General features: G+C 41.5%; 1 protein-coding gene across 7 annotated transcripts in view; it reads left to right on the plus strand.

Annotated features, from left to right (window-relative positions):
• The window catches only part of AFF3 (ALF transcription elongation factor 3), a 597,738-nt gene that overhangs the window by 461,527 nt on the left and 113,529 nt on the right, over positions 1-22,682 (plus strand). For all 7 annotated transcript variants that reach the window (XM_063594766.1, XM_063594765.1, XM_063594763.1 and 4 more), the window contains one exon: positions 9,506-9,557. In XM_063594766.1, coding sequence (XP_063450836.1) covers positions 9,506-9,557 — 52 coding nt within the window. The remainder of the gene's footprint in view (positions 1-9,505; positions 9,558-22,682) is intronic.

Genomic DNA, 22,682 nt, shown 5'->3' on the forward strand with positions numbered 1-22,682 from the left:
GTCTCTACTAAAAATACAAAAATGAGCCGGGTGTGGTGGCAGGCACCTGTAGTCCCAACTACTCAGGAGGCTGAGGTAGGGAGCATTGCTTGAACCCGGGAGGCAGAGGTTGCAGTGAGCCAAGATGCACCATTGCACTCCAGCCTGGACGAAAGAACGAGACTCCGTCTCAAAAAAAAAAAAAATAGAATTAAGGCAGTGGTTCTCAACCCTGGCTGAATAGAAGATTCACTTAGGATGTTCATGTCTTAGTTTATTCAGGCTACTGTAAAAAAAAAAAATACCTCAGGCTAAAGTAACAAAATAAATTGGGAAGCTGCTGAATGACAGTAATTTATTCCTCACAGTTCTGGGGGACGGGGAGTCCAAGATCAAGGAACGAGATGTGGTGTCTGTTGAGAAACTGCTTTCTGGTTCATCAACAGCACCTACGAGCTGGGTCCTCATATGGCGGAAAGGACACAAAGTCGAAAGAGCTCTTTGAGGTCTCTCTTACAGGGGCACTAATCCCATTCGTGAAAGCTCTGCCATCATGAGCTAATCACCTCCCAAAGGCCCCATCTCTGAATACTATCACATTTAAGGTTAGGTTTCAATATGTGAATTTTGAGGGAACACGGAACATTCAGACCATAGCAGCTTGTCAGAAGTACTGATGCCTGTGGCCAATCCAAGACCAATTAAATCAGAATCACAGGGGGTAAGGCCCATAGACCAGTATCTTTCAAAACATCCCAGGTAATGCTAAACCCATTACTGAAAACTCCTGTGAAGCTTTACAGTTTACAGTGGGCTTTCACCTTTATTGTCTCATTTGAATCTCAACTATCATCCCCTTATATTAATGAACAAACTAAAACTTAGAGTATGGGACTTGATCCAAGGTGCAGAGCTATTCATGACATTCAGCTCTTATGACTCAGTCCAGCTCTGTGTTATATAGTGGGTCCCAACTTTGCTGTGAATCAGAATATCTGGGGCTGAGGCCCATGAATCAGCTCCCTAGGGAGCTTTAAAAAAAGAAAAGAAAAAAAAACCAGATGCCCAGATTGCACCCCAAACCTATCCCATCAGAATATGGGGTTGGAGTGGAGCTGGGCATCAATAATTTTTAAAGATTCCCAAGTGACTCCAGTGTGCAATAAAGTTTGGAAATCACTGTGTTATGCCATCCTCAGGTAATGTGTGAACGCTGGTATAGCTTAAAGTGCATGGATTTTCTAATTAGGAGATTATGCTTGGTTCTCTTTTCTAATTCTAAGTTTATCTGTTCAAATCTCTTAATTAGGGACTCTTTTAGCAATTAACTTATCAATAACAGCAGCCATAAAAATGCAAAAACTGATGTTTCCAACCAAAGAACAAATCTTAACCTGATGTATGTTATGACCCTTACAGATTCAATGCATTCTTATTGTCAGAAGTTATTAAATAAGCAAACCATAAGCTAGCAAACAGAATAGGCAGCTAACTTACTTATTTACTGATTATCAATATTCAACATCAGATTTGAGCCATATAAATACGTACATATCTCATTTCCCCTCTGGTTAGGTGCAAATCCCCCTTCGAAGAGGTTTAAGTAATGTCCACCACCAAATCTGTACAGCCACAGAAACTTTATGTTCCCAGTCAGAATCCTCTGACCTGTCCTCTGCTGTCTGCCCGGGAAAGGATCATGTTCTTTCACACACTGTACTTGCATTCATTTAGCCTTAGAAACTCAATTCTTTAATACTGAGAACATCGAGCTCAGAAACTAATTTTCTAGAAGTCCTTAAAACAGACAAAGACAGGATTTAAACCCATCTTCAGGGAGAAAGCACTCCAGGTTAAAGTGCTCTTTCTAAAGCCTCAGTTTTTTGATAGAAATGATAGAGTATATCCAGCCCTCTTTCCCTGTAATTCTTTTAGGAGGAAGCAATTTTAAAGTCTAATACATTTGGAGAATGCTACTTCATAACTGTGGCCTAGATTGCCCTAAGTGGAAAAGATGGAGCATTTTTATATTTTCACAATCACACAAACCGTGTGTGGCACTTACATATTTCTAGCTGGAAAGCATCATGGGATGTTCAAGGAACTGCTGCTGCTCCCAGTAAACAGTGAGACACTTGAAAAGGAAGACTTCTCCAGTTTTATATCTCTAGCACCTAGAATGTGCTGAGTAGTATCAGATCATCTCATTCTCCAGCAGTCTTCCTGGACATTCTACCCACTGGTAAAGGCACAGAACCAAGGAATTCAGACCAATAAGAGGTTATATAGTGGTTGTTTTATCCAACTCTCACTTTGGAGATGCGGAAACAATGTCTAGGGGAAGTGGGTGATTTGCCTAAGTTCACAGAGCTAGTTACGGACAGAATTCAGACTAATGCTGGCTAGCCTCCAAGCTGCCATTTCAAAATTTATTTCACCACCCCAGACTCTGTACCACTGACTGTTTCTTCTTATGACTGTTGATTTCCATTTCCCTTTTATTTCTGCTTATTTTCTATTACTATAGATATGCTTACTGTTGGGAAAGACAGTTGACTGATTGAGATTTTGAAGACACACATCATCCGGCATCTCACCAGGATTTGGCAGGTTTCCCAAATGAGACTGGCTTTTGTGAGGTTCTTCTAGGGTAGGAGATGAGATGCCGTCCCCCAGGGAAGATGGGCCTGCAGAGAAGGTGGCAAGTGGATTCAGCATGTCAGTGGAGAAAAGGACCATCAGAAGTTGCTGTCCCTAACTAAAAATAAGGTCATAAACATAAGTGAGACAGTGCACCTTCACCCCAGGTTCAACATGGCAGAGTTACAGGATCATGGATGATTTCACTGACAATCCCTCCCCAGGAGGGAGGGAGTCCAGGAAGGAGATATGTATGAGCAAATACCACCTTGCTATGGACCAAAATTGCTTCAAAAGATGTAGAGATCCCTGGGTTTTAAAACATCAGAGTTGGAAACACTTAGGTCAAGTAGAGCACCCCTTCATCTTCTTCCTGATTTCTCCATTTGCCTCCAGACTAAGTGAGTTCACCTGTGCCTTGGATGCACTAAATTGCCAACCCCTAGAGTGAGCCCATGCTAGCCTTCCGTGTTCCCAGCTAGCTGGGATGGCATGAGCTAAGTTCTTCCGAACAAACGCCGAGAAGAAGGTGGTTACTTGTTAATGAAAATAACCACAGGCAGATGGTAGCACTGACCCTGACAAAGCAGTAGACTTCAGAAAGAATGAAATGAGTTGTATAACTTTCCCTCCCGTGTTCCAAGCAGTGGAGATGATGGCTTGGGGAATAACTGCAGAGAGATGCACTTGCATAATGAATAGGCTCTCAGGCAATGCTAACTGTTAGAATAGATATTTGCATATATGAATATGTTTAATGGAGATTCATAAACATTTGTCTTTGGCTTCACATCTCACGTAGGTGGAGATAGTAGCAGCACCAGCTATAGAAACAAATCTGAAAATCAAACAGCCCAATTAAAACTCAGATTTTTTTAAAAACCATTAAAACAAAGCAAAATGAAATGACTTTAAAGGACTAAAGGATTCCGATCTGTTAAGGGCCCCAAATGCCAACTAATTCAGGGAAAATCCTATTAATTAAAAACCACTACTCTGTGAAATGGCTGCCATTACATTTGCAGGTAGTTAACGTGCCCGTTTGCAATACCTGTGGAAGATATAGATGAGCTTTGGAAGCAGTTGGCCATCTGTTAAGTGTAGGCTGCTATTTCTGCTTCCCAAGAAATTTTAGGCCTCAAAAATGCAGGCGCCAGCTACAACATAAATTTATCACTTGCTCAATTAAGAAAATAATACACACAGGGAAGTTATGGTAATCAAATGTTAAAATTGCAAAGGTTGTACTGAATTACTCCCTTTTCTGAAAAGTACTGAGTTTACCTTCAAATGACACAGCTGGGTTCTGCAAAAGTTGTATTTGCCAGAGCTTCACAATTCGAAGGCATTTAAAAATACGTAAAATGACAATGCTGATTTGAATGTCATGTGTGAGGGGAACCACCCCTGGGAGACAGTACACCTTCTGTGGATAGGTGCCTGCCACACAGTGGACACAGAAGTAATTGAATGAGTCAACAGTTGGGGGTTTGGCCAGGCGTGGTAGCCGGCGTCTGTAGTCCCAGATACATGGGAGGCTGAGGTGGGACGATTGCTTGAGCCTAGGAGTTCGAGGCTGCAGTGAGCTATGATTGGGCCACTGTACTCCAGCCTAGATGACAGAGCAAGACCCTGTCTCTAAAACAAAACAAAACAACAATTGGGAGTTTGGATACTGGTTCCGCTGGTGGTGATGAGGCATGTTTCCATTCATCTTTCCCTTTCAGAAAGAAAAAGGTCCTCCAGGGAAGTGCTCGGCAAACTGCAAATGGGCCTGTTTATCTTTGGCTCCCTCTTTAGAGTTCTGAATGAAAGTCCCATTGCGTCCTTTCCTCTACGGAGCTCCTGCAAGGCCCGCTCTCCCTGCATGAAAGCGTGAGCGAGTGCAGCTGGGGGCTCATAACCCTTCGCCTCCTTGTCTGCGTGTCAGGAAGGGTGTTACAACATGCCCAACAATCATTGTAAGGACAAGTTCCCAAGTAAAAATGGGTGGAATCTCAATCGCTTAATCGCACATTAAAAAAAATCTTGCTTCTGTCCTTAAAGTGTCACAGTTCTCATGTAGCTGGTTCAGACTCTACTGTAAAGTCACCATGAGGTGCTAACGTGGAGTGTCCCTGACAGTAGTTTGATAACTCTTCAAGTGTTAAGGCCATGAAGTCCAGGTCTGTTCTCAATTCAAAAAGTTCAATTTTTTTTTTTTTTTTTTTTTTGAGACAGGGTCTTATGCCCAGGCTGGAGTGCAGTGGTACAACCTCGGCTCACTCTAGCCTCGACCTCCAGGGCTCAGGTGATCCTCCTACCTCAGCCTCCCTAGTAGCTGAGTTTACAGGTCCATACCACCATGCCTGTCAAATTTTTATATATTTTTTATAGAGACGGTATTTTGCCATATTGCCCGGGCTGATCTCGAACTCTTGGGCTCAATGATCTGCCAGCCTTGGCCTCCCAAAATGCTGGGATTACAGGAACAAGCCACCGCGTGCAGCCAAAAAGTTCAATTTTAGTACCTATTTTATTTCAACTTCCCCATTGTCATCTGGCAACACCCCCTTGGCTCCTCGTGGAGGGACTCCTGGCCTCGTGGCCCCCCGCTAGCTCCCAGGGCGGACCTCCCCGTGCACTGGGGCTGATAGGCGTGTTTACTGTCCTGTCGACATAAAGCCACTCAGACCAGCTGACAGCAGTTACAGGCCAAAATATATTCCCCTCCGCCATCTCTCAGGAACATGACCCTTTCTTTTCAAAATGGCCTGAAAATAGAGCAAATGGCTCTGTTTTAAGGCATCATTACAAAGACATCTCAAAGTCTCAACTTGTTTATCCACATGAGTTTCTTAAATGCTCTGAGGCCCACTTCCCTCCTAGGGAAAAGGGAATATTGGTAAAAATGAGCATTGATAAAAATGAGCATTGATTGGAGGCTCCCTGGCGTAAGGTCCCGCGCTTAGCACTGTCCAAGGATTGTGGAGTAAGTTCTCCGGGAAGCCCTCTGAGGCAGGTCCCAGGGCCTGGGCTAGATGAAAGGCAGAGCTAGCATTCTTCCTGGGCAGTGTGACCCTGGAGTCCCTGCTCTGACTACCACGGTCCACAGCCCCCTATAGCACCCACCTCCCACCTCGGAGGAGTTGCTGCAGGGATTGACAAAGTAACATCTAGAAAGTACTTAGCTGGTCTGCTACGGACGGACATCCCTTAAACAATGAGAGCTGCTGCTGTGAGTTGAGGGCTTCATCCCCTGGGAGGGATCTGAAGGGCTATGAAGGGGAGGGGCTAAGGGAACGTGAAAGGGGTGGCCCTGGTTGGGGGCCCCATCAGCTGGGGTAGGGCCTGGAGGAACCCAGGAGTAGGCGTGTAGCCAGGGTGCTGTGGATGGATGCACAGGCCCTGTGCTTCCATGCAGATGGCCAGTCCTTCCGTGCAGATGATTTAGCCCTCAGGAGCCCCTTAGAGCAGCAGGGTCTTTGCCTTCCCTTTAAAAAAAAAAAAACAGTAGGAGATCTCCACCCCTCCCCAGTAGCCTAATCAGCACTTAATTTGCATCTTCCTTTTACTCTTGGTTGAACACTTTTGTTTGTTTATTTATTGTTTGATATACCTATGCCTATCTGTTTCCCTGTGGAAACAGACAAATGATAAAAATGTTCCCCAGGGTTTGGGAGTGGGTTGGGCCCATGACCACCACGGTGCCATTTGTGTGTTTGGTGAAGGCGGCCATGCCTGCTGTCTGCTGGCCATATACCAAGTACAGACAGTTCCTATGATCCTGTGAGTGTCACGGGTTTTCTCTTCTCCTAACCATGTTTCATTGTTCAGCTATAAACTTCAGCCCCTCCTTAGGCTCTCTAAGAGGCCACTCGGATATGTTCAGCATTCAACATGGAGTTGTTTGTGAATGTTAAACCGGACTTGAAGATGCAGTGGTCATAGACAAGAACAAGCGCCGTTTGCTAGGGAGTTGAGCCAAGGGCCTGCTCATGACCATCAGAATAAAGCAGAGGGTTCCTGCTCTCAGACCGCGGGGAGCCTGGGTCTCCTCAGGGTGTGCCTCTGTGCCTGTCGGGGCTGGGATGCGGTATGGCCGTGGTCGTCTCTCCCAGGTCTGTGATTTCATGTTTTGGGAATAGCACCACCCAGGATTGCTCTGGGAATGTTGTATAAGCTGTGTGAGTTTGTGTTTCCATGGCCACTTTCTCATATTTCGAAATATTCTGAAGGTTAGTTAGATTTGAACTTCTCTTGAAGTCTCTCTTGAAGGCAGTGTATTTTTACATGTGATTTGTTGTATTTAGAACCCAGCCGGAAACACAATAAATTCATTTTTTTAATATAAGAGAGGTAAAGTCAGTGACAGAGTGATGATTATTCACAAAGCAAGGTTGAACTCTGACTGCTTTTCTTCTGGAAATGATGATGAGATAGATGAGTCTCATTATAGAAGCACAAATGCTCAGCCCCAGAGGTGCACCTCACACAAGATTGTGGTGTAAGGGGCTCTGAGATTCAAACAGATGCGTGTTTATGTGTGGACGCATTTAGCACATGTTTGAAATAAACAAAAGTAAGCTGCATTCCCTACCTTGAAAGAGAGCCTCACACAGCAGCATTTTGACTGTTGTGGTGACTTTCAGCCATGCCAGGCTCATGTGGTGACTGAGTTGCACGGCTAGTTTGCAGCCAACCTAAGCTCCCTCACTTCGGGCCATGTTGGGCTTTCCTGCTCTGGGGGATGATGGCCTTCCAATCCACGCACAGTATTGTCCATTTAAACATTAAATTTCCCAGCCACACAGCCTCCATCTGACAGCAAGGGGGTTGTTAACCATGATTGTGTGAGTTCTCCCCACTCTTTCCACTCCCACCAGCAGGACCACCCACCCTTTAAAGACCCAGTGCTTGCTGGGCAGTCCTAGAGATTAAACCACACTGCAGTGGTGGTTTACCCAAAAGAGGGCATGGGAGTGGAGGCAAGGACCTGTCCCCTTCTCTGGTCTTTTTCATTAGGAAGAAATCTGTGCCTTTGGGTAGGAAAATGGTCTTGGGGAAGGGGCCTCATCCCAGCCAGCAAACTGGCATTGTGTTCTGTGCCGCACTGTGCTGGTCACTGGGGACTCAAGGACAAAGGAAACAAGCCCACTTCCCTAGGCTACTCCCAAACAGTACTCTAATAAATCACCAAGAGGTCTCTTCTCTTTGAAGCCAAGCGTATGTGTCTGTGAGGTGAAGGAAATGAATGGCGTGCCAGACGTGCAGAGGAATTGGGGGTGCCGCTTTACAGCCTCTGCTGACGTGTTCATTTGTTCACTTGTGGTTTAAATAATACAAGAACGACACCTCTCGGCACTGGGAGATGAGCAGGAGCCTGTGAGGAAGCAGATTTGGTGCCCTGATGGCAATGCCTTAAATAGTACCCTAAAAACTACTTAGAAGTTTCTCTGTTGTGTTCTCCAGAGCAAATAGAAGGGTTTTTCTCCTTGACGAAACTGGGGAGCATATTTATTTTGTAGACTCACAACGGAATCTAAAGCAGGATTCGACCTTAGGATTGCCCTCTATAACACGTCACTGCACAAATAGGGAAATGGGGTCAGGGTGCGTGAAGCGACTCACCCCACATGCATAGACAGGTGGGGCAGAGCCTGGGCCATGCCTTATCCTGCCAGTTCTTTACCCCCCAGTTCGCCCCAAAAGTGACTGAAATGACTCCTACGAATGTTCAGAGGCATGTATCAGTGATAGGCCTACAACCAGCTTTTAAAGGACACTAGGTACATTTTAGGGGACAGCCTTTAGAAGCTGGCTTCAATGAGGCCTTTGAGCACAAGGGCTCAGCGGGCTTCACACTGATGTATGGAGCCCCAGGGTCCCTCAGAAGTGGGCTCTCCCCTGCTCCCTCAGAGCGTCTCTGCGTGGAGAGCACGCTTTTATACAGTGCACTTCTGAGTAAGATTTCTTTTGAAATGAATTAATCTGAAAACTACTATAAAGAAAAATTTAGCCATGCTGAAAAGAATACAGTGTTATCATAACAACAGAGTCTGAAGTTCTGTTTCTTTTTTTCACTTTTAACCTCGTGCTTCCTCGCTGTCTCCTCAGAATGAATGGGGGGACCTGGGTGGGCTGGGGAATCACCTTCACAGGCTTTTCAGAAAGCGCCCTCCTGCTTGGTTTTCCCCACTAGGTAGGATCTTGGGGACAACATCTTTTCCAGCTCTTTGACTGATGGATGGCCTAAGAAGCTTCGCTCACAACTCAAGTTTATGGCTTTATGGCTCTTTTTCTCATCTCTCTTTACCATGAAAGCCCCTGGGGCAGGCACGGAGACACAGCCCAGCACTGGGAGCTTGGAAAACACTAAACAAGTAATTGTGGAATGCAAACTGCCCAGGGGAAAAGCCCCTATGTATTTGAGAGAAAAAAAAAAAAGCATCTTCTTTTTTATTGCTATTTTCAGGTATGTGTGATATTTTGATACAGGGATTCAATGTGTAATGATCAAATCAGGGTAACTAGGATATTCGTCACCTCAAATATTTATCTTTTCTTCCTGTTGGGAACATTCCAATTCTTCCCTTCTAGCTATTTCAAAATATACAATACGTTATTGTTAAGTATTATTTCCCTGCTAACACAGCATCTTCTGAAAGCTGCCCGTCTTAGCTGATGACTGTTGTGAGGGTTAATTTTTATGATGGGACTGTCTACTATTTCCGAAGTGCACCAGAGGAAAAGTGCATAAGAAGGAAAGAAAACAAATAGGAAATCAAATGGACTTATTTCCAAAATGTTGCTCTAATAGCAACATTAAGGTGATATTTTGGTGCTGAATTATTCTGAATCCACTAACTATCTGTACCTCTTTGTACCTCTTTGTTCCTTCTTTCAGAATGCTGGAAGATGACCTTAAGCTAAGCAGTGATGAAGAGGAGAATGAACAGGTAAGATTCTCTTTTATGTCACCATCCTTTGGAGGTGACACTGGTAACAGTTGCCTGGTGGACTGTGCTGGGTGTTAACCAAGCTGAATGGTGGCACTCCAGGCTGCTGGTCTTTCGTCTGCTAAGTGTGAGCTTCTATGCAGTTGGGTCAGTGTATTAAAATAGCTTGCCCATAATTTCCCTTAAGCCTTGAATTCTGTAATTTTTTATGATGTTGAGACCAGCAATGGGTATTACAAGGAAGCTAAGATCAGGCTTCCCTCAGAAGTAGACAGAGCCTTTTTTTTTTCTTTTTTATTTATTCGTGTGTGTGTGTGTGCGTGTGTGTGTGTGTGTGTGTGTGTGTGTGTGTGTGTGTGTGAAGCTAACTGGCCTTCTGGAGATCAAACATATGACCTTAACCTCATCAGCATGCAACAGGCAATCTGTAACATTAAATATTGAGAAGTCTTACACAGATATTATTAACATTGAGAAGGAGCAAATGTAGAGGTGAGCCAAAATGATGAATAAAAAGTAATCATGCTCAGTATAGGCTGTTTGTCTTAAATGATAAATGTGCTTGAAATATTCTCCCCTGGTGTTGATTTATCAGCTCGAGACATCAGTTAGGGGGTTATAAATACTCTTCTGATCAGCAGTTAAGGTGAAAAAATATCCACTTAACATTCATCACTTTCACTTCTGCATTTCAAGAAATGTTTGTATTTCAAAGCAAGTTTAAAAACACTAAAGACAGATTTTTCTACACTTCTGTTTTCTTTTTCTCATCCCCTATGTTGTATTTTGTCAAGTTTAGATACATGTGATGGGTAGAAAGACAATTCAGAGAGGCTTTTTTTAATAAGTCATTTTTGTATGCAGTACAAAATAATAATGCTGTTCTGTTGGTTTTGGAATAGTGAATTAATAGAAAGGTATCATGAAATGCTATGCAGATGATTTACTGTCTAGACATGCAAATACAAATAACTTACAGAGAGAACAAGCAGAGGTTAAATAAAAGTCAAAGGAGAATTTCGAGGAAGAGTGAGCAGAGCATAGCTATGAGGTCACAAAAGAGGTTACTCATGTCATGGGAGAAACTGAGGCACGAAAAAGGGAGAAGAGCTTGAGGAGTCTGGAAACCAGATTGGCAGGTGGAGAATACCCAGTGGAAGAAGGTTAACTGGGCAAAGAAGGCCACTCGGGCTTCGAGTGTTTTACAGATCTGTTGATTTGTTTCCAGGGCAGCCAGATATCTGCCACACAGCAATCTTAGCAGAAATATAGAATGGCTTCACTCCTAATTTTGGCTTCTTATCTACATGATGATAAGCAAATGATTTCAACTCTTTGTGTTTTTTCCCATTAAGTGGCCTGGATACATAGATTATGGATTAAATCATATCAAACATGTAAATTGTGTATGCTTTTTATTAGAAAAAGGGTTCACAGACTATTTCAATCTGCAAACCTTTTTAAATTTGGAAATAATTTCCTGAGCTATTTCCAGGAAGTATTTCCAATGAAAACTCAATTTTAATAAACATTACTAATGACATACTATACATGTTCTCTAAGGCAGTAAGAGCTTTTAGTTGACTCATTTTGCTTTTTAAGCTACCCCCTTCCATTCTGTACTCACTGATAATATTGTGTTATGAATGTACAGGTCAGATCCTTTATTCTTGCATTTAATTCCTATGTGAATATACCTTCCTATTTTTGCAATAAAAGGAACTGACAGAATGAATAATTTTTATACATTAATCCCTTTTTCCTAATTAAGACTCCAGACAGTGGTTTTGCGTATGATAGTTTAAGTTATTGCTTCAACAGTAATTGCATTAAGTTGTCCTGCTTTGGCCTATAATTTTACCCTGGTCTAATCACAAAGTTGTAATTCCCATACTTTTAAACAAGACTAATGATATGGTATTTTTTTCTCTTCAAGACCAAACTATGCTTTATCCCTGAAACAGCATAGCCGGTGCACGAACACACACACACACACACACACACACACACAGACACACACACTCATTCCCTGGCATTCTGAGATAATTGAACATTTAACATAAATGATTTTTCTAGATGTAATCAGAGTTTGCACCGTAAACCCAAAATATTTTAAAAATCCCTTGCCTCAATAAACATAGTACAGTGTATGAAAATCCTTAACCTTTTCTGACATTATATCTGGCTGTCTTTGTGAATATTGGTTCAACCAGCCCATGTGCCACTGTAATAAAGAGGTGTCTGCAAGAGCTTCAAGTTGCTATACCTGCCTGCCCTTCCTCAGATCGCCTCAGACTCCATGCTTTTGAACACTCCTATCTGAGGTTTCCTTTTCTCCCCATGGCCTTTGTAATCCTGAAGGTCAAAAGACAGTCTAGTTTAATGGTTAAGAGCACAGCAGCCCCACTTCAAGGGTTCAAATCCCCACTCTGCTACTTAGTTTTGCAACCTTGGCCCAGCCTCTGAACTGTTGTCTGCTTCAGTGTCTCTGTTTGTAAAATTGGAATTAATGCTAGATCCCAAAGCCTGCCACTTCATCGAAACTTGAGGTCACCCATCATCTTCATGTCACCAGATCCAATAGGCATATTTTGTGTGTGTACTGAGTTTCACTCTTGTCGCCCAGGCTGGAGTGCAGTGGCACGACCTTGGCTCACTGCAACCTCCGCCTCCCAGGTTCAAGTGATTCTGCTGCCTCAGCCTCCTAAGTAGCTGGGATTACAGGTAATTTTTGTATTTTCACTAGAGACGGGGTTTCATCATGTTGGCCAGAGTGGTCTCAAAATTCTGACCTCAAGTGATCCACCCGCCTCGGCCTCCCAAAGTGCTGGGATTACAGGTGTGAGCAACTTTGCCCAGCCTGTTTGTATATGATTTATAAAAATGATATGTCTTTAAAAATGATTATGTATATATATGATATAACCAGTATCCAGATGAAAATACAGACATGACCAACCTCCCAGGTGCCCCCATGCTCCCACCAGTCACCACTCTGCAGAAGAATAACCACTTTCCTGTTTTCTAACACCATAGTGTAATTTTGCTTATTTTTGCACTTTGTATCAATGGAATTATTCGGCAGGTACTCTTTTGTGTCTTGCTTCTTTCGTTCAACATTGTTTATGAGAGTCACCCATGTTGTTACCTGTAATTGAAGTTTGTTCATTTTCATTGCTGTATCCTATTTCATTATGTGTGTATGCCATAATTTACTTATTCATTCCACTGCTAATGGGCATGTGGATATTTTGGCAGGGGTCGGGGAGTAGAATAGTGTGCTCTTATCAGCATCCTTGTACAGGTCTTTTTATCTTTGTACAGGTCTTTTCATCCTTGTACAGGTCTTTTGTTGAGCACATGGGAACATTTTTGTTGGATCTATGCCCAGAAGTATAAATGCTGAGCAGTAGGGTATGTGCATGTTCAACTTTAGTAAATTATCTCAAACCATTTTCCAAAATGGTTGTACCAGTCGAAAGTCCCACCAGCAGTGTAAGAGAATTTCAGTTGCTCTACATCCTCACCACACATTTGTCTTTTTAATGTTCATGAGGGATATTGGTTGGAAGTTTTCTGTTTTATACTGTCTTTGGCTAGTTTTGATATCAGGGTAATACTGATCTTATAAAATGAATTGAGAAGGGTCCCCTGCCCTTTTCACAAAAAGATTATGCTTTTAAAAAATGATGTTAGGTCGGGCACAGTGGCTCAGGCCTGTAATCCCAGCACTTTGGGAGGCCAAGGCAGGTGGATCATCTGAGGTCAGGAGTTCGAGACCAGCCTGACCAACATGAAGAAACCCCCTCTCTACCAAAAATACAAAAATTAGCCAGGCGTGGTGCATGTGCCTGTAATCCTAGCTACTTAGGACGCTGAGGCAGGAGAATCGCTTGAACCTGGGAGGCGGAGGTTGCAGTGAGCCAAAATTGTGCCGCTACACTCCAGCCTGGGTGACAGAGTGAGATTCCTTCTCAAAAAAAAACAAAACAAAAACAAAAACAAAAAGATGATAATTATTTAGCAGAATTCTCTAGTAAAACCATATGGGCCTGGAGATTTTTAAACTTAAAAATTCTATTTCCCAGCCGGGTGTGGTGGCTCATGCCTGTAATCCCAGCACTTTGGGAGGCTGAGGAGAGCAGATCATGAGGTCAGGAGTTCGAGACCAGCCTGGCCAACATAGTGAAAACCAGTCTCTACTAAAAATACAAAAATTAGTTGGGCATAGTGGTGCGTGCGTGTAATCCCAGCTACTCGGGAGGCTGAGACAGGAGTATTGCTTGAACCCAAGAGGCTGAGATTGCCGTGAGCTATGATCAAGCCACTGCACTCCAGCCCGGGTGACAGCATGACTCCATCTCGGGGAGAAAAACAAAAACAAATTTTTTTTTTTGGGAGATGGAGTCTCACTGTGTCACCCAGGCTGGAGTGCAGTGGCGCAATCTTGGCTCACTGCAAGCTCTGCCTCCTGGGTTCACGCCATTCACCTGCCTCAGCCTCCTGAGTAGCTGGGACTACAGGCGCCCACCACCATGCCTGGCTAATTTTTTATATTTTTTAGTAGAGACGGGGTTTCACTGTGTTAGCCAGGATGGTCTCAATCTCCTGACCTCATGATCTACCCGCCTCAGCCTCCCAAAGTGCTGGGATTACAGGCGTGAGCCACCACGCCCAGCCAAAAAAAAAATTTTAATAGTTATAGAGCTACTCAGATTATCTAATAGTCATAGGGCTATTAGATTATCTGTTTCATACTGGGTATAAGTGGTACACTGTTCTTCAGTAATAAGTCTATCCGTGTCACTTAAGTTGTCATGTTTATGTGGATAGGGTTGTTTATAATATTCCTTTATTATCCTTTTGATGACTGCAAGATCTATAGTGTCAGCCCGTTTCATTAGTGATACTCATCATTTGTCTTCTTTCTTTTTTATATCAGTCTTGCTAGAGGTTTATTAACTGTATTGATCTTTTGAAAGAACTAGCTTGTTGTTTCATTAATATTATCTATTTGGTTTTTCTGTTTCAGTTTCACTGATTTCTTATCTTTATTTCCCTCCTCTTGCTTGCTTTGGGTACATTTTTGCCCGTTTTCTAGTTTCTTGAGGGAGATTAGATTATTGATTTGAGATTCGTTCTTTTTTATGATATAAGTATTTAGTGCTATACATTTGACTCTCAGCAATGCTATAAACTTTATCCCACAAATATTGATGTGTTGTATTTCATCATCATTCAGTTCAGTAAGACTTCTTTGACTCATGGATTATTTAGAAATGTGTTGTTTAATTTTTAAGTGCTCAGAGATCGCCCTTAATCTTAGCTTTTATTGGTTTCTAGTTTGGTTCCTTTATGGTCAGAGAACATAGTCTGTATGACTTCAATTCTTATACATTTGTTGAGGATTTTTTATGACCCAAGATATGGTTTGTATTGGTATATGTTTTATAGGCACTTAAAAGAATGTGTATTCTGCTGTTGTTGGGTAGGGTGTTCTATTAATATCAATTAATCTTATTTGATGTTCTTTTGTATCTTTTCTGGACTTTCTGTCTCATTGCTCTATCTAATGTTGAGAGAGAGGTGTTGAAGTCTCTGGCTGTCATTGTGGATTTGTTTATTTCTTCTTTCTATTCAATCGGGTTGTTTTCACATATTTCACAGCTCTGTTAGTTGGTGTGTGTACATTTAGGATTGCTATATTTTCTTAGATTGACCCTTCTATCATTATGTAATGTCCCACTTTGTCTCTGGTCATTTTCTTTGCTCTGAGGTCTACTTTTTCTGATAACAGCATAGCTACTCCTGCTTTATTTTGATTAATGCTTTCATAATGTAACTTTTTTCCATTCTTTTACTTTCAGCCTACCAATATTGTTATATTTGAAATGAGTTTCTTATATACAGCATAAATTAATAGTTGTCATATTTTTATTCACTTTGCCAATTTCTGTGTTTTAATTGATACATTTAGACCATTTACATTTAATGTAATTATTGATTTGTTAAAGCTTAAGTCTACCACTCTATTTTTTGTTTAGTTTCTTCCTGGTTTTTATTTTCTTTTTCCTGCCTTTCTGTGTATTCCTTAAACCTTTTGAATTCTGTTTTGATTTGTCTGTAACATTTTTATGTGTATCTCTTTGTACAGCTTTTTTAGTGGCTATTCTAGGTATTACACTATATATACATAACTTATAACAGTTCGCTGGTACTGTCATTTTGCATGCTTTCTCCCTTAATATCCTATAATTACCTTTGTTACAGAATGAATAACAATAGGTAATACAAATGTAGTTTTCTGTCTTCCCAACTTCATAAGTAAACAACCTGAATTTCACTGTGTATCTTATTCATCTTTATTTCCCTACCTTATACCATGGCTGACTGGCTTCTAGCAGAGAAACCTAAACTTCACAATACCACATCTGCACCACTGCTTCCATCTTCACTCATCCTGTGTCCTCCTGTTGTGAGAGGACACTGCCCTGCTCCTATCCAAAGTTCATCCATTTCCTCAGAGCTACATAGAGACTTGTTCTTTTGATCTCATTATGACCCCATCTCTTTACCAAAAATGCTCCTCATTGGGCCCCCAATGACCTCTGTAGAGCCAATTATACTGGGCTCTTTTCAGTCCCCTGTCTTACTAGAAGACTTACAGCATTGAACACTGTTCATCACCCACTTCTCTGTAGGAGTCTAACACCACACTCTCCTGGTTTGAGTCCTGCCCCTCCGGCTTCTCTTCTCAGGCTCTTTTGCTGACTCTGATTTTCTGCCCAATGTTGGAAACTTTCCATGTTTATTCCTGACTTTTCTTCTCCATGTCTGCTCTCTGGGTGATCTCACCCATTCCTATGACCTTCAATTTTTATATACTGACAATTTCTAAAGTTATATCCCCAGCTCAGAACTCTCTTCTGAACCGCAAACCTACTTTACTTTTCCACTTGGATGTCTCACAGACATTTCAGATTCAGTCTGTGCCCAACTGGACTTCTGGCCTTTGCCACTGCTACCCAGACACACAAACATGTTCCTCTTGTTATTGTTCCCATTTCCAAAACTAGCACTGCCAGATGCCCAGCTGTTCCAGCCTAGAAACTTCAGACTCATCCTTGATGATTCCCTGTTCCTCACTCAGGTAGTCACTTCATCTCTAAGTCCTATAAACTCAGCCTCCAAAATTAAATATTGGTCCATCTACCTCTTTCCATTCCCAGCTAGTCAAAACCAGTCTGGTATAAACCATTGTATTTCTGTTTCCTGCCCTCTGTAATACAACCTCCCCACAGTGATCTTTTAAAAATCAGATCAAGTAATTCCTTGGTCTAAAATCTTAAATAGGTTTCCCATCCCACCTGGGATCAAATTCGGAGCCCTCAGCATGGCCGACACTACCCTGCACCATCTGGCTTTGTCCACGTCTCATCTTCACACTGAGCTCATTTGCGGCCCGGCCCTTCTCCCAGCTCCTGCAGGAAGCTGAGCTCAGCTGCCTTAGGGCCTCCATAGGCCTCTATTCCCTCACTTTTGCCTTGCTAACACCTACTCATGTTGGAGGCGCAGCATAACTTTCACTTCCTCAGGGAGACCTCCCTCTTATCTAATCAACTCCCAGTTAGTCCTTCTCACAGTATCCTTCATCTTTTTACCTAAATCTCATCGTAATTTTAGTTATATGTTATGTTTACTTTTTCTAAGATCTGTCTACACCAGCTAAACTGGAAGTTTCCTGAGGGCAGGGACTGTGTCTGGCACAGCAGAACTGCTAAATATTTGTTGAACGAATGCGTGGATAAATGCATAGTGATGCCTTCAATTGAGAGTATTTCCCACTGTCCATTGTACAATATCAAAGATGACCTTTGCTCTGCCTTTGTTCTTTTCCTGAACTCTGTGATTTTTCAAATGAGTTCTGTCCAAACATCAAAAGTATTGACAGAGATGACAAAAATATAAGGCCCAATATCTTAAATTGGCTATAGATTAATACACAAATAACCTATTTGAGAAAAAAAGCATTTATCCAATCTCCATGGAAATGTCTATAGCCCCTTCTTAAGGATGCTTACATCAAGCTATATTGAAACTACAAGTTTTCATAAGTTATCTCAAACAGAAGTCTTCAAAACCAAGAGACTGAGTTTCTCCACAGCCTTCCCTTTCAAGAATAACCAAATTTTGGCTGTAGCCTCTAGTTCTGGGGTTGTGACCAGGTTTCCTTAGAAAGTTTACGAACATAAATGAAATGGAAGCATAAGCATAGCCTTATGGTTGCACCTATGATTTTCACACTGGATGAGGTTCCAACTGGAAATAGCACAAAATATCTGAGAATCAGCTTTCTTATTTAATCTGAGTAAATGAAAGGTATGTGATACCTGGAGTAATTTGTTTGATCTCCTTTCTGTAACTGTTGGTTTTAACAATTCCAAAGACCAATGTTTTTGTGAAACAATGTGAAGGAATTAGAAGACTTAAGACAGTAAGTATAAAAAAAATTTAATAGATTAGGAAGGGAGTGATTAATTATATTGCATGTCTTCCCATTTGGCAAAAAGATGAGCTCTGCCTCTCAAGTCAGGGTAAGCTTGGGAGGTTGGACACAAGCAAATAAGTAGATGGCATTACTATAGCTAAGGCATGAGGACAGGGACACATGATTAAGACTTTCAGCAAGGAGCAGCTGAGATAGTGTCGACTGCAGACAAGTGTTTCGGAGATGACAAATACATAGCTTAGGGAGAGGAAGGGACCAGGGATCTAAATTGAACGGCTATGTACATGCCTGCAGCTTCCAGTAATTACGTTATCCAAACATATTGGGCAGTCTTTTTATTTTAACTCTGTTGCCACATTTTTCTCTTTAAATGAGCATGGTTTATCCACTTTAACTGACTATTTTAATTTTACAGACAGCAATCATTGGATCTAATCTGTAGAGGGAAATTTCCCCATTGGCATTAATTTACTTCTTGCACAATGAAAAGTTGCCTTTTAATCCCCAATCAATATTTGGAGAGCATGCAATTAATTTAATAGATATATAGATCATTAACATAAATCTGCAAATTAAAGAGCCAATTATTTTCTTATTTATAATGCATAGAGTAATAATCGCGTCTCTTAGAAATAATGTAAAGCCTTGCTTCATCAAGATACCAAGATTGTAGGTGAGGTTGCTCTGAGCACAAAATTGCAGTTCTTATTGCTGTTTCCTTTGGTTTCCTATGGAGCAGCACAAGAAACATTCCCATCTCAATTCTGTGCTCTTTACCACAGAGATTACTGGATGACTTACATCAGTTTTGGGTGTACTGTTAAAAGCAGATTGCCAATTGTAATGGAAGCTCTTCATTTTTTCCCTTGTTTCTTTTTAATATGACAATTGCATAACACAAAGCAGAGCTTTTAAAATGTCTGAAAGCATTGACAGTACATGTCAATCAGTAACTAAATGAATTAGCTGAATGATATGCAGACATGGAATAAAAACATAGGAGGTTTTTGCAGCCCAACTCTACTTCCTTAGTTGCATTTTTCTTCTCAGGATCAGCTTGGTTGATCCTGAAGCTCTTGGCCTGTGAAAATTTATTACCCACAGAGTCAATCTGCATTCAGGCAGCCAAGTCTGAATAAATAGAATCATTGTGCTTGTCTGGGATTTGTGGCCAGGGTTCATCCAGTCAGCGTGACATTCACATCCCAGGAGATTCATAAAAGCCAACACCCTGGTATGTGCTCTTGAATCCTGCCAAAATTGTGTAGAATTATATAAACAGGAGTTGAAGCAGTAATCAGGACCAGGTTTGAGGGGCAAGGCTCCAAAATGAAGTTTCTCCTACATTAGAAATGAACTGTACTGTCAATGTTATTTGTAGGCAAACAAGAGCTAGACAGTTTTTGCAAAAAACTGAGCATAGACTCAAATACCTACTAAGTACCAAACATCATGTAAGATGCTGGCTTGTTGGTCTTAATGAATTACACATTAGTAATATTCATTATGATAACTTAACCACAGATATTTTAAGTAAATTTTCAATGCCAGGAAATCCCTTGCCCCAATGGACCATACAAAAAGTATATATTAAATATATTAAACCTCATAGCAACATAGAAAAAAGAATACTGTATGTTCGTTTTTCTTTTTAGTCTTGCATTTTATGTTGTACCTGAGCTAAATACCCAATCTGTTCATAATAACTAATTGGTTTCTATTAATATGGAAACAGAACAATAACTCTAATTGAAAACTGCCTATCAGACCTTTTTCACATCCGTATATGAAGTAATCATATATTTGAACCTCCCATCATAATCAGTGGAACTCAGATGTTCAGCAGAAGGGTTGGTTGGTTTGTTTAACCATCCTAAAGCTTTTAGTTAAGTAATTGCCTTTTTTTTTTTTTTTTTTTTTTTTTTTGAGGCAGAGTCTTGTTCTGTCGCCAGGCTGAAGTTCAGTGGCGCGATCTTGGCCCGCTGCAACCTCCGCCTCCCGGGTTCAAGCGATTCTCCTGCCTCAGCCTCCTGAGTAGTTGGGACTACAAGTGTGTGCCACCATGCCCAGCTATTTTTTGCATTTTTAGTAGAGACGGGGTTTCACCGCGTTGGCCAGGATGGTCTCAAACTTCTGACCTCAGGTGATCCCCCTGCCTTGGCCTTCCAAAGTGTTAGCATTATAGGCATAAGCCAGCGAGCCTGGCCAGTAATTGTATTTTATAAATAAAATTTTACTGTCACCAGAAGCAAACACAAAATTATTTTATTTTATCATGCCACTCTTTATAAACATTTGCAAAAAGCACAAGCATAGGTAGAAATATACAAACATGTAATTGCCTTTTTTTCATGTTAATGGACTATAATTTCCAAAATTGAAATGGTCAGCCAACTTAAATATCACTGAGCACAGAGACTCACAACCCTGTTTCCTAAAATATTTTCTCATCGAATCTCCTCGGAGACTCAATGGAGATTTATGTAGATTTAGTTGTGTCCAACCAGCCTGGGTCATGGGATATGCCTAATTTTAGCCTGAGGACCCTAAATGGAAATCTGGAAAAAGAAAATTATATAAAAAACAAAACATGATCCATCAAATTTGGGCAAACATACAATTAAGACAAAAATGGGAAACCATTGCCTTTGTTATGATGAAGAATTCATAAAAGGATCTACATTTTTGAAAGTAAGCGAAGTTTTTGTTAATGGTGGGTATCAATACCGCCAACACAGACTCTCCGTTCAGGAGCCAGGAGAGGGGTTAGGCATCATTAGTTGATAGGCACACTTTTCTCAAACACAGCTGCCAGCAGGGTTGCTGGTTGGCAGAAGAAGTGGAATTCTCCCTCCAGGGGACATTCTTCTTTAACTCAGAGGAATAGCCCTTTGTCCCATGACTTCAATGGTTTTTTTCTTCAGTAGCTTTTTAGGAAGTGAAACCCTGCAAGAGATGTTGTTCCTTGGAGTATACGCTATCCCTCATTTCCAGGCATGGGCAGTGTCATATAGTAAAGGATTTACCGACAGTTCCTCAGGTGTTTGGTCCAGATATACAGTTGTAAAGTTGAGTTTTTGTTTTTCTTTTTCCAAAGCTTCTCCAGGTAGGGCTGGTTATCTCACAAGCCCAGCTTTTCTCAGGAGACTCTCTTAGCCTGTTGTTTCTACACGGAGAAAAATCATGTGTGATCATTCAAGGTCCCTTGGCACTTCCCAATTCCATCCCCACCAGATCTGCAGCCAAAAGGTTGTGTTAATTAAAACAAGACCATGTTTAAGAAGCAGACCAGATAGTGGCTAGAATGTTAGGCCCCCAGACATGGTCATCTGCACGCTAGAAAACCCTGCACGCAAGGATTCCAGTAGAGAGATCTGATTCTCTGGAGAGATCTGATTCACATTATTTCTCTGAGTACCTCTCCTTTCAACCTGGATTTGTTCTTAAAGTTCAAGGCATTTCAAAGAAGATTGTGTGATTATTATACATTACATGCGAAAGCACTTTCACATATAAATCGTAAAGCACTGTTCACTTGAGAGGTAAAAATCCTGATAACAATAACACATTCAGAACTGTTTCAGCTTTCTCTTGTATAATTGGTTTGCAAAGTGCAATTAAGAAATTAGGAGAATCTTTCCTAATCATTACAAACCTGTTTTTACCTTCAAATATTGCTATTTTGCCTAAGTAAAAAAGGTTTAAATGAAACATAAAGCCAGACTTAGATTTAAGTTCTTCAAGCCCAGATTGCATTTTTAACAAAAATACCAAAACATTTTGTGTTATTTTCATCTGGTCTTTCTACAAAAACAAAGTAACATTTGTATTTCACAATTTAGGCACTAGTTGCTTTCATATTACTCAACCACCTGCCAAGGCCAGTGGAAAGTGGACAGGACTCTACCAAAGCATCATATTGCGATAGCATAAGGACTTTTTAAAGGTCCAGAATGTATTTGGCAAACTCAACAAAATAGGAAATGACTAATCCCAGTATCCACCTGCTGAGCCAAAGATGAAAGCCATTAATGGACATCGCCATCTTGGCCTTGCTCAAGGTCTGGCCTGCATTGAAATTGCCCTGTGAGATGAGTTCAAGGAACATGTGAATGACCAAAGCCCAGATGAGCAGACCACAGAGTCATGATGGAACCTGCAGTACTTAGTGCTTTCATCTGGTGGAGGGATTGGACCACAAAGCAGCGGTTTCTGCGCACACAGGTCTTTTTGTGCTAGGAAACTTGATCCATTGTCCAAGCAGAACCTAAATAGTCTAGGCTGTGATAAGGAGCTACGTCAGTATCACCTTTATGCAAAGCTTCATCGTGTGCATACGATCGCCTCATGCTCCAGTCACTCTGACATGTCATCTCTTCTGCATTAAATTCCACCAAGGCTGGAACTATCTGGAAAGACAAGTCAACCGGCACTTTTCGAACTTAGCACTTATTAGTGGTGATTTACTTTCTATTTTTTCCTCTAAAATTGTATGTCACAGACCTCTAGAAAAGACCTTCCCATTCTAGTGAGATCTGGAAACCAAGGCAGCTGTCCAGAAGGTAAATCACTTCCTCACTTTGACCAGCATCACCATCTGCACTCCACATTTAAAC

Source organism: Pan paniscus, chromosome 12 (assembly GCF_029289425.2).
Source record: "Pan paniscus chromosome 12, NHGRI_mPanPan1-v2.0_pri, whole genome shotgun sequence".
In the NCBI taxonomy this organism is placed as follows: Eukaryota; Metazoa; Chordata; class Mammalia; order Primates; family Hominidae; genus Pan; species Pan paniscus.